The 13,435-nt window shown below is 39.2% G+C and overlaps 1 protein-coding gene across 3 annotated transcripts in view; it reads left to right on the top strand.

The window, feature by feature from the left end:
- PRKN (parkin RBR E3 ubiquitin protein ligase) overlaps positions 1-13,435 on the top strand; it is a 722,481-nt gene that overhangs the window by 342,120 nt on the left and 366,926 nt on the right. For all 3 annotated transcript variants that reach the window (XM_034428505.3, XM_034428508.3, XM_034428509.3), the window contains one exon: positions 2,632-2,715. In XM_034428505.3, coding sequence (XP_034284396.2) covers positions 2,632-2,715 — 84 coding nt within the window. The remainder of the gene's footprint in view (positions 1-2,631; positions 2,716-13,435) is intronic.

The raw sequence follows: 13,435 nt of genomic DNA, 5'->3' as shown, positions 1-13,435 counted from the left end.
GAACCTCCCATAGCCACCGCTCCCGGTTTTCCCGAACCGGATAGAACCGGCTGAATACCACCACTGATACTTATCAATGGCCATAGCTGTTAGAAACTGTTATTTTCCCCTCCCTTCTGCTATTAATTATTAGTTGCTAGTTGCTTTAGAGTTTTCTTGCAATTTTAAAAGTTCTTCTTATACTGTTATATGCTGGTATTTTATTGTGTTTGGACTTGCACCGTAATTAAATTTTGATTATTGGATTGAAAGTTCACATTTATACCAAATACATTGTGGAAAAAAGTTAGGAGTAATAATAATAAATCTCTGCCAATTAAATATGCATTGATGGACCTAGTATGTAAAATAGTTATATTGATCAAAATTTCACAGAAATCTGATGCCTGTTCAAACTCAAAACAGATGCAGCCAACAATGTCAATAATACCAATTTCAATGTATTTAGATAGGTATTTTGGGGGTTACATTCAATTCAATTTGCTTGTATCAGTTCAGTTCCTTGTAACAGCTCACAACTGATACCAATATCAGTTCAGTTTGGGTGTACCAATCTGCTTTTGTTCTCATTTTTTTAAAATACAGTTTCATTCTTAACTCTAATACACCCCAACAAAAAAGCTAATGATATTACAGCAGTAGTGGTTTTATAAACTTGCAGGGTTATTTTTTTTCCCCTTTTTTGATTATGGTAAACTAGTGTTTATAGTTTACTTTGCGGTATTTTTCAGAAGTTTAGTTGATTGGTTGATTACAGATCAATCAACTTTGCTCACAATAATTGAAATGTTTATCTTTCATATTACTGTATTTTGATGTTTGTTCAGAAGCATCACAATTAAAATAAGGCATATGACATAAAACAGAGGTGGGCAGCACATGAATTAACAACCGGTTCACCGAGCACCAAAAATGTGAGCATACATGCATACACTTTGCTCTCCCGCATGGCTTGCACGCCTGCACGCAGCTTAAAAAAAGCAGCTAAATAGAACGGCATAGCGCTGGGGTGGGGGGGGCAGCCAGGTGGGTGGGTGGGGGCAGGCCCACTCCCACCATCAGGTCACAACTACCGGTTTACCCGAACTGGTCTGAATCGGCAGCAGCTCACCACTGACATAAAATTTAAAATATAAAATACAAAATTAAAATATGTACAAGTTAAACAGATCTTGCCCAGAAACTAGCAACATTAATTGCATGCTGTCGCACTGCCATGAGGTCCTCAAGTGTACACTGATCGGGACACAAAGGCAGGTATATATATGTGTTACTCTATTTTGATATTCAACCGTAATACAAATAAGCACTTTAATCTTTGTTTTGATTTTGTATGTTGATAGTATTCAAATGTGTGTGCATCTTTGTGTTTATTGTGTTCATAAGGGGCAGTGCAAGATAATGGAGTTTGTTATATCTAAAGTGACAAATTTATAAATACAGGTCTTAACACAGCATTTCATTTTTTTAAAAACAGAGTAATTCTTAATGTTTAATTTCCACACTGGTAGCAAGTTGACTCCAAAATTCAATAATTATAAGTGTGGATAGATTAGAAGCATAAATGAGTAGAGTAATAGATGGAGTTTTTAAACAGCTGCAAGATACTTGCAAAGACAAGGTATATGGACAATATGATGGTGATGAACTTAATTAAAAAGTAGGGTTTTTTTCAATGGGTATAAAACTGTATATATATTCTGAATCAGGCATTTAGCATCTAAGGGCTTGGATTGTGCTTGGAAAAGAATCAAAAGCCAGTTGTTATCTTTTACCACCAACTAAGTATATGATAATAACATGTGCTGCACCAGTGAATATGATGTATAACCGTAGGAGCTATTTTGACAGGAACATGTTTTCATTTTACATTTCTGTTGTTTTGTTTATGTGTGTAATACATTTAATATACACTTTGCAGTATGTTCTACATTCATTGTATTTGCAACTATCTAAGGTAAATGCTGTTGAAGAAATTCATGACAGATTTCTTTTCGGGCAATAAGATGTGAAATACAAGTGGGAAATCCATTGTATTATAGATGAGAAGATAAATTCATGAAATACTCTAGCATTAGTTTTACAATATATCTGAGGTCCAAATTGCATACAAGAAAGCATATTTGGGAGAAGAGTGCATATATCTATATTTATAATCTATCTATCTATCTATCTATCTATATCTATCTATCTATCTATCTATCTATCTATCTATCTATCTATCTATCTATCTATCTGCCTGTCTATCTATCTATCTATCTATCTATCTATCTATCTATCTATCTATCTATCTATCTATCTATCTATCTATGGATCTATTTAGAAATAGAGAGATAGATAGATGTTGTAGAACATTACAATGAAAAATATTTTTCTTAATTGTAGAACAATAGAAAACCTTGAAAGCACTGATGATTGAATATTCTTTCTCCTGATCAGCTAGATATAAATCAGCCTATTTATCCCTACTGTACATTTTCTTATTTTTCTTTTTTATTACTTTGGTAAAACATCTTTTATTTTGTCCTTTTATTTTCTTTTTGCCTTTTCAGTAAGTTCTAAAAGAAAAATCAACTATTATTTTTTACTCTTGAGTTTTGATTTTATTCTCCATTTCTCTTTTTTTCAAAGGAACCATCTTGCTGGGAAGATGTTTTGATTCCAAACAGCATCAGTGGTATTTGTCATTACCAAAACTGCAGTGGAGAAATAGCGGTAAGAGACTATTAACAATTTTTTTTCCTTCCATGTCCGATTTTCAGACAGTGCCTGGACAAGTCCCTGCAGTTTTCTTGGCAAGGCTTTTCAGAAGTGATTTGCCATTGCCACTTTCCTAGGGCTGAAAGAAAATAACTGGCCCAAGGTTTTGCAGCCAACTTTGGTCCTAAGACTAGAATTCAATCTCCTGCTTTCTAGCCTGAAACCTTAACCACTACATCAGACTGGCTCTCATTAACCTATAGTGGCCATCAAGAAGTACCGGGAATCAGAAGGACTCAAGCATGTATCTATTTTACCAGAATGGTTACTGATTAAGGCAGGGGTTGCCAACCTTTTCTATACTCCGTACCCTTAGAACGCTTCTGATATATTCTTGCACCCCTTAATAACTATATGCATATAACTATGCATATACACTATAATTTTGAAACTTCTAAACCCAAGTTATTGCACCCCTTGGAATATCATCTCACACCCCCAGGGGATGTGAGCACCCCTGGTTGGGAACCTCTGGATTAAGTAGTAGGAGCATTCATGAACCATTACCTTGTAGAGAGGACAAGAGATCATAAAAGAGGGTCATATGGAGATGGCAACCTGTTTCAGTATTCCCCTTAAAAAAAAACTGAGCCAAAATGATCTTGAAAAATAAGCCTGCCAGGTCAAAAGGGATCCAAATAACTGCAGAGGAAGAATAAGTATGAGTATCACTGATATTTACAATGAGTCTGAATTTAAGGCAAAAAGACAACTTGCTACTGATGAGGCTGGAGGCTAAAGGAAAGTTCACACACAGAGACGCAAAGACACAGTCACACACTCGCTCTTCATTGGTGAGCAGATTGGCTAAGCAAAATTTCATTTTCCAGGATTTGTATGTAGGCCATTCTTGTTGATTTTCATGGATCTTGAGAGAATCAGTTATAGAATTAAGCACATTTTCAACTAATTTTCAAGAGTCGTTGTGCAATAAACTGTGTTAGTTCCGATTGTATTTACTACATATATACCCCTGCTTTTTTCCACTATGGAATTTAAGTCCACAACCATATATTTATCAAAGTTATACCTGCTGATTTCAGCAAACTGATCACCAAACAGATCTTGGGATTTGAAACCTGTGAAAAACTGAACTAAACATCAAGCCTCTATGAATTGTGAACTTGATTCCTTCTCTGAATATTATCACTCAAGTTGGGAGAAGTAATAGCTAAGATAACTTGAAAAGTAGCTGCATTTTAATATTTGTTCCAAATTACTTTGCAGAGTATAATGTCCTCATATCTCACGATTGGATCAGTCACCTATTTTCCAAAATACAATTAATAAAATTTGCCCACCATGTTAATCCTTATAAAGGTTTCAAAAGCTTTTCCCATATATTTTAGAGATGCTTGTCTGTTTTATTTACCTTTCACTATGTTTATCTCACCCTCATATGAAGGTGAAGGGCGGTAAACAAATTAAATTAATAAATACATAAATAAATAAATAAATATGTTTTTACAAAAAAGATAATAGAAAAATAAGAAACTTCTTCAAGGCACCACACCAAAAAATAGATGCTCAACAGACTTTCAGATATTGTAATAAAATGCCCGTCCCTAATTATGTGTGCACTAATTTTTTTTCATTTATTTATTATTTTACAGAATATACAGTACCGTTCATTATTAAAGTAAACAAAAAAATCAATTTCCAATTGGAAATTTTTGGAAAACCAATTTTAAATCATCATGGTTGATAGAATACACAGGATATAGAAATAGCATCCAGTCTGTGATTGAGGGTTAAATTCTTTTCTCTTTTACTCTCTTCCAGGATGTAGTCTGAATCCTAGCTGATATTGTGGATAAGGCTAGTTAATTTGCCAGCATCTTTCCTCATAGCTTTTCAGGTTTTCTTGGAGGAAAACCTGCTCAAGATAATCCTTGATTACGGCATGTAATCCCAAATCTAATCTATGATTAGAAGTACAAATTCATCTGGATATTTCTCTGTCCTGGGAATAACCTTACAATGTTCTGATAACCAGAACCCAATTGCTATAATCTCCTAAACATGTGATACTTTTATCCCTTAGGATTTTAACTATAATGTTAGTATACTTTATGAAATCTGCTTGTGCAGTAATGTAAAATGTCAATGAGGACACTAGTAAATATTTAGATTGCAATCTTAAAATAGAAAACGTGATTAGAGCTTGACTTTAGGATTTGGCTTTCCCATTAAATTGTATAGATTTAACCATTACAGATGCTATCATGTTTTTCCCTAAAGCATTTTTTCTCAATTTTCTTTTGAGTGGCAGCACAATTCAACTTGCTTGTTTTACTGAATGTGACTGTATTAAGTCATAAATACAACACCTAATGTAAAACAATTCATAATTCTAATTAAGCATGCAGTCCTTTGCATGTGTGTTCTAAATTAATAGGATATATTTGTAAGTAGGCATGATTTGAGACTGAGATATTATTTGTGATATGACTGTAAGAACTTAAGTAGAATCAAACTACTTTTCCCCCTTTGGCAATTATGGGTACAGTGATGTATCTTATAGCTAAAATACATGTATCTTCCAAAGTAAATTTTCTACAGCCAGTTTTATTTCTACCAGAACTTCAGGAATGTATTTTTTTTTCCTTACTCTTTCATGTTGGCAAGAATATTTCTCACTGGGGGAAAATATACCTGCTCTAATTTTAAAACTCTAAAGCTTGTAATGGGAAATTATTATTAAAGGCATTGTCATGTAAAGAGCAGTATCTTAGGGTTTGTGAAGTGAGCGATTGTGAAGCAAGTGAAGGTTCTCTATTTCATTTTTTAAGCACCAGGCAATTAAGCAGTCTCTTTTCCTTAGCCAAGTTGTGAACAGCATGAAAGGATCATTGAGAGTCTAACAGAATCAAGTCTTTGAGAAGGTGAGCAAAAAGACAGAACCATGCCCTTCCTGAGAATCATTCTGAAGTAATTCAACCGCAGGGGACTCATCAACTCACTGGGATGCACCAGAGGATAACTCTAGCTAAAAGATTTATCCACTTGCAGCAGTAAAATATTAGACACGGGATTCAGATAACTGAAGAAATGTTACACTCTGGCTATCAAGACACATGTGAATCACATTATTATCCCAACATGTTCTTGATCTTGTTATTGTTTAACTAGGTACATCAGATTACTTAGGTATTAATCCAGGGGTGAAATCCAGCAGGTTTTGACAGCTTCTGGAGAACCGGTCGCAGAAATTTTGAGCAGTTTGGAGAACTGGCAAGTACCACCTCTGGCTGGCCCCAGAATGGGGTGGGAATGGAGATTTTGCAATATCCTTCCCCCAGGAGTGGGGAGGGAATGGGGATTTTGCAGTATCCTTGCCCTGGAGAGGGGTTGGAATGGAGATTTTGCAGTATCCTTCCCCTGGAGTGGGGTGGGAATGGAGATTTTGCAGTATCCTTCCCCTGCCATGCCCACCAAGCCATGCCCACAGAACCGGTAGTAAAAAAAATTGGATTTCATCACTGTATTAATTCCAGAATTTCCCAAGTGTTTCTGACTGAAGAAGTCCCTACAAAGCTCTTTAAAAAGGAGTCCTTTTATTTAATGGAGAAGGTTTTTCTCTAATAGTGGTCTAATAGCACTTAATATTTACCCTTAGTTGTTTTTTTTTCCATCCCAAATGAAATAGAGCCAGAACTGAAGCAAAAAATCAAAAGTTGGGGACCACAGCAGCAGTTGTTAGAAAAGCAGCATATAAAGCAGCATCCTCCCCTCTCTCCTACAGACCTTGTAAATCATCTTACAGTACGAGAACAACTGATATGATCTGTTGGAGCTTTGTCCACGCAATTCTTTGCTTTTCGAGAATGAAGACATGCATGAGCATTGTTGCAACAAGGCATTTATGCACAGGACTTAGTGCTACCAGCAGAAGGAAATATCCTGCTTCTCCTCCATGGCAGGTTCTGAGTTAATATTCCAATTAAAGATCCAGGCTGCAACTGGACAGCATCTCAAATGATATTACACATTAAAGAGCCTTGGTAGTACAGTGGTCTAAAGCACCCTGTTATTAAGAACAGCTGCCTGCAATTATTGCAGGTTCGAATCTCGCCAAGGCTCAAGGTTGACTTAGCCTTCCATCCTTTCTAAGGTAGGTAAATTGAGGACCCAGTTTGTGGGGGCAATAAGCTGACTTTGTATAAATATACAAAAGAATGAAGGCTATTGCTTAGCGCATTGTAAGCCGCCCTGAGTCTCCGGAGAAGGGCGGCATATAAATCAAATTTAAAAAAAAAATACTATACACTTAATGCATTTGACTGTACATTTGATATCAATGTGGGATGAGGATCAGGTAGGCCAGGCTCTTGCCTTACAGTACAAGTAAGAGGCCAACAACATTCCTTGCTCCATGTGTTAATTTGAAATCTCTGAGCTCAAAGTGATTGCCTGTTCTGTAATCACAAGATCTTGGAGTGTTAGGGGGACATGGTTCACTGGTTAGTGAGGAGAGGAAAATAACTAGAAAACAGAAACTGTCTTCTTATTTTCTTGGCCACTGAAATGCATGCATAGAAGAAGTATGGCTAAGAATTGGTTTGATATGTACAGAATGTCAAAACTAGGACATCTGTTCTGTATCAATGTTTCAAGAAAAATCTGTAGAAAAGCTGGTCAGCAAGAGTCTAAGACTCTGATAAATAAGGAAAAATAACTTATCCTTACTGTTACAGTGTTTTTGAGGCCACTGATATTTTTGGCTGTGGAGCTTGAAAAGATGCCTGGAAGTGCATTGGAGTGTTTCCCAATTTCTTTAGGTGATTTGTGGTGGCTTAAAATTTTATACTGGGACCAAAAAAAAAAAACCCCAACACTTCAAGGTTTGTTATCCAGTCTGTTATACCAATGATCTGTAATTTATGATTTTAGAGTTTTGGGGGCATATTCTGTCAATCTGCAATTAATCTTCTAGCATTTAAAATACAGTGTGTGAATGAATACTCTGGGAGTTTTTGGTGGCATAAAGCATTGGCACAAGAAAAACTATACTCATATTTGTTGCAGAAAGCATTTATCGTCAAATATAAATATTCTTACAAAAACTGAAATAGCGTGTGGTTCTAACTTGTGATTGACAGTAGTCTTGATCAAAGTTGAATGTAATGCCTAAAGTGTTGCGTGTTATGAAAGGCAAAACATTTCATACCATTTAATCATCCTTGCTCATAGAGGTAGCTAACAACCTGTTTAGTCAAATTGAATATTTAACATATTTCAGATATCAGGAACAAATTGGATACACAAAAATATGAAAGTTTCTAGTTTGAAAAATGGATGAATGAAAGAAATTGTGCTTTGCCTATAAGTAGCACTGATGGAGAAGAGATTGCAAATTTCATCTCAATTTTCCTTCTCATCCATGATTGCATAGCCCCCAGGTACTGAATTAAGAGATTTGACCCTACCCCCCATCCCCGACAATCAACCAAGCCTACCAAACTCTTGTCCTAATCCTTGGAGGTTCTATGGGTGAGGGAGGAATCAGCTCTGACTCAATCTGACCAAGTTTGAATTCCTGTGATTATTGAAACTGCCTTTCCATCTTTACTTCTGGATTGGGGTTCCACTTCCCCAGTCAAGAGTACGAGTCATGCTGGATTCACAGTTCCTATTCAAAGAGCAAGTGGCAACTGTGGCCTTTAAAATATTTGCAAAGTTCCATCTGGTCTACCAATTGCACCCTTTCCTAGAGCAGGGGGCCCTTCAGATAGTCACTCATATCCTGGTCACCTCATGACTTGTCTACTACAATGCATATTTCATGAATCTGCCTCTATTCTTATGATCTTCTAGAACCATGATGGCAACCTAGAGCACACATGCCAGAGGTGGCACACAGAATCCTCTCTGATGGCGCACGAGCCATTACCCCAGTTCAGCTCTGCTGCACATGCGCACGGGCCCCCCACTGGTCAATTGGTCTTTGGGTCTCTGCCATGCATGCACAGGGGGTGGGGCATGTATGGGGGACCACATGCGCATGCATAAGGGCAGGGTACATGCAGGGGCCCGTGCATGTATGCGCGGGGGTGGGGCACATACGTGGGGACCGCACGTGCATTGCATTTTGGGGGTTTGGGAGTGCACTTCAGGGGTGAAATGCTCCCAGTTCGGACCGGATCGCCCGATCCGGTAGCATGGAGGCGGGTGGTTCGGAGAACCGGTAGCAAAAATCCCTGCCCCCCCCCATGCCCAGCTGAGTCGCGCGATCATCAGAGGCTTTTTTTCTTTTAAATGGCTCTGATGATCCAAGCTGAGTTGCCTTGATCGGCAGAGGATTAAAAACCCTCTGCTGATGAAGGCAACTCAGCTTGGATCCTCAGAGCCATTTAAAAGAAATTTTCTTTTCTTTTAAATGCCTCTGATGATCCAAGCTCTGACGATCCCAGCTGAGTTGCCTGATCGGCAGAGGGTTTTTAAAAAACCCTCTGACGATCAGGCAACTCAGCTGGGATCATCAGAGCCTTTTGAAAGCATTTTTTAAAAACCTCTTCGCCGAAGAGGTTGTAGAAAAAATAGTTTTAAAAGTTAAAAAAAAAATTGGCCACGCCCACCCAGTCACATTACCCCCCCCCACCAAGCCACGCCCACAGAACTGGTAGTAACAAATTTTAGATTTCACCACTGGTGCACGTGCTTTGGGCACTCGATCCGGAAAAGGTTAGCCATCACTGTTCTAGAAGCTTATACAAACCCTGGCTGTCCTAACTATTTTTATCCTGATATTTGATGTCTGTTCACGATTATCAAGGAGTGAATGCTGTTATAATTATTTTTAAAAATCATGCTTGGGTGGGTTTTTGTTCGTTTTGCTTTTTGTCTATTTATTCTATTGCTGACTTGGCCCTTGTTCTTGTATATCATTGACTGTCTTTGAAACTGAAACATTTACTAATTAATTAGAAATGTGGCAGGTGGGCTCGCCCATCTATTCCAAACAGCATGGCCATTGATATACTGGATCTGGAGGAGACTGGTTTTTCCCCTTCATTTCAGCATAGAAACACAGGGCAGCTGCAAGCTACATATTTTCTATATAGTTTTTGAGGTGTGGGGTTAAGCTTCCTGTTCTGCATCAGACATCAAAATACAGTATGTCAAACTGATAAAGGAGGTATTTCTGCGAATTATGACACAATGTACTCTCTTTTCCCTACCCAGGTGAAAAAATTAGCTCATTGCCAAAGAAGGCAAGGATGCTAAATCTCTCTTGTCATCAGCTTACATAGGAAGTTTGAGAGCTTACTGGTTGTAGCTGTTCCTGACAGAACAATTGATACATGGAACACTTTGTCTCCAGAAGTTGTGGGTGCTCTAACACTGGAGGTTTTTAAGATGAGATTGGACAACAATTTGTTGAAATGGTATAGGGCCTCCTGCTTGAGCAGGGGGTTGGACTAGAAGGCCTCTAAGCAGGTCTCTTCCAACTCTGTTATTCTGTTTCTTTTCTTAATTGGTGACTTAGAAATATAGTGTTGGAGTTTTTCTTTTTATTCTGTATCTGAATTCTATTGGAAATGTATTCCGGCTGCATACTAGATGAATGCTCAGGAAATGTTTGTTTGTTTGCCAATGACCTCTCTTTACTGAATTTTCATATTAAAGGGTACTTTTAAGAAGTGAATGATTCTCGCCTTTCAGGTTTCTAAATGATCTTTTTTTAAAATTAGGTCTGCTATTCAAATATTGTTACCTCCATCAGTAAAGTCAAAAGCTTGAAAACAAGAGATTTTGTTTTTACAAAAGGATTGTAAAAAAAGTATGATGGAGAAAATTTCCCATGTAATTATAAAATAAGTTGACAGCATGAGTCACTATGTAACAATGAGCTTATCTACAGCAAGTAAATCCTCTTGAAAACCTAAGCAGCTGACTTCATTTAGAAAGTACAGTTCTTTATATGAAGTTGAATTATACCAATAATGCACTCACTAATGTAAATTGTCAGAGCCATTTTTAAACAGAGCAGTATAATATATTTTAAGAATGGTTTCATAGTACTTTTCTTAGAGATGTTTTCAACAACATACAAACCAGTGATGGCTAACCTTTTCCGGACTGAGTGCCCAAAGTGCGTATGCGCGCACACATGCCTGAACCCCCAAAATGCAATCTGTCCGCAGCCCCGATGCATCCACCCTGCCCCCCCACATGCATGTGCACCCACACATGCACCCCATGCATGCGCAGCCCCACACGCGCCCAGCCCCCCATGCATGCACACACCCCCAGCATGTGCCCTGCCTCCCTGCGCATTAATCTGCGGCCCCCTGCATGTGCCCCTCCCCCTACACCTGCAGGTGCGGCCACCACATGCACAGCAGAGATCCAACAACCAGCTGGCATGCGCACTGGAATTGAACTGGGGCAACGGCTCATGTGCCCACAGAGAGGGCGCTACGTGCCACCTGTGGCACGTGTGCCATAGGTTCGGCATCACAGATATAAACTATTCCCTCTACTTTAGAATTCCACCTGATTCTACTTTTGAAATTGAATTAGAATATCTCCATTTTGCTAGCAGCATGGAGTGGGAGAAAAACAACTTTGTGCAAGCTAAAGTCAGTCAGAACAAGGATAGCATTAAAGAGGGGCTTGTGTGTGAACTTTTTAAGGTAAGGCAGGTCACAAAATACACTGCAGAGACTACTGGAATTATATTATAGAATCTTAAAAGACTATCAACGTTTCCTTCTACTTCCTCTTATACCAAAGAGAATCAAGGGAGAGTTATCTTGAATTTCTTTCTCGCCCCCTCATCTTTCTCAGGGTTGAGCTGATGTTTATTCAACTGCTCCTGCATTCAAGATTATCTCTGTACTTATTTTTATTTATTTTTTATTTTTTTATTTATTTTATTTGTCAAGCATATATGAGATACATAGGAAGAACCTGGCTAAAGATGTATGTATGTATGTATGTATGTATGTATGTATGTATGTATGTCTTTGGTTATTCGGGTTTTCTCCCACGTAAAATTGGAAGTGTCTTGCTAAGACACTTCCAATTTTACATGGGAGAAAACCCGAATAACCAAAGACCTATATATATATATATTTATGGAAACCAAGATTTTTATGCAACCTTAGTTCAGTGAAATCCCAATCCACTAGTCTCTAGGCTTTTTTTTTCCCAGCAGCCAACAAGCTCCCTGCTGCCCATTGGGAGACTAAGGAGACTAAGATAGATCTATTTCGGATTTATAAGCCCTCATCAGATTGCCACACCTTCATCCCATGTGTTCTCCCTGTAAAGGTACAGTATTTGTTTTCTTTTCGTAGGCCATTATGTGTATTTCTCTTTAGCCAGGTTCTTCCTACGTAAACCAAGATTTTTATGCCCGTATAAGATTGATAGTATCTTGGCGATGTTTCAACGAGGTCCCACTCGTCATCTTCAGGCTGGAACTGCTGTCTCTCTATAAATACTGTGGGGAGGTGTGGGGTGCTGGCTTTGTTGCTGTGAGCGGGTTGGTTGCCTGTGTTGTTACATCTTGATTGGTTGATGGAGTTGATGTTTGCAGATTAGTCAGCTGTTTTGTAACATCCTGTGTGGATGAGGTCCTTGATGTGTGCCCATTAGTCTTTTGTGTTTTAAGGACCTGGGTAATGGGCTGTGTGTTAACATCCTGAGTTCTAGTGTTGTGATAGCCTGAGTTTTTTGATGTAATGTCCTGAGCAGATGGCTGTGATGCCACATCCCGGGCTTTGGTTTGGCTCCGAGTTTGAGGTCTTGCCATGTGTTCATGGCATGTGTCAGTTTGCTTTGTGTGGGGATCGGAGTGGGGTGCAGCAGTTGGTGATGCCACCATGGTCTGGCTTCTGGATAGTGGTTGTATTTCGTCTATGGGATGGGTTTGGGTTTGAATCTGGTGAGGATGATTGGTGGTGTTGCCAGGTGTTATCTTGGGTCCGGTGTTAATCTTCGTGGCTGGGACTCTTCTGTTGACTAGGGCTAGTTTCCAGATGTCCAGTAGGCGGGAGGTATCCTCGTGTTCATTCATGTTATGGGGGTGTTTCTCTATTTCGATGGCTTCCATGATTATTCTCTTGTTGAAGTGTTCAGTTTTGGAGATTAATTTGGTTCCTTCAAAGTCAATTCTAGGGAAGCGGGAAGACAGCGGTCAGGAAAGGGTTATCTGCTCCAATCCAGCGAAGATCGGGTCAGGAAAGTTGATAAGCTCCTCCTCCTCTCGCTTGCCAGCTTTCTGACTCGATCTGTGCTGGATCGAACGCACTTAGCCTCTCTCCTGACTTTTAGTCTTCCATTACCTTTTAATTGGCTTTAAAACTACAACTTTCTTCCAAATTAATTGAGGTGCACAGCGAGAAGGGCTGCTTTGGTCCAATTCCGCTGTGACCGCTTGCGGTCTTGGGGGATTGAGACCCCTTGGCTGGGTCTCTCCCACTCGGCGGGAACGGTTAACGCCCGAATCCGCCTTTGGGAACCTCCTCTGTGAGTCGAGGTTCCCTGCTTATTGCCGGCAGCTGCTTGGTGAATTTTCCGGCGAGCGAGCTTTCTCTCGCCGAAGGCACCTCTTCCACCAAATTAGACCTCCAGCAGCCGCCTGCTCGTTTCGGAGCCCTCGCCGCCCTCAGCGTGCTTTGCATCGCCTGCGCTCCCCGCCGAGGCTCAGATCGCAGCGCCAGAC

The sequence above is a fragment of the Pantherophis guttatus genome, chromosome 1 (assembly GCF_059756535.1).
Source record: "Pantherophis guttatus breed Tessera chromosome 1, ASM5975653v1, whole genome shotgun sequence".
In the NCBI taxonomy this organism is placed as follows: domain Eukaryota; kingdom Metazoa; phylum Chordata; class Lepidosauria; order Squamata; family Colubridae; genus Pantherophis; species Pantherophis guttatus.
This window is presented reverse-complemented; position numbering and strand designations above follow the sequence as displayed.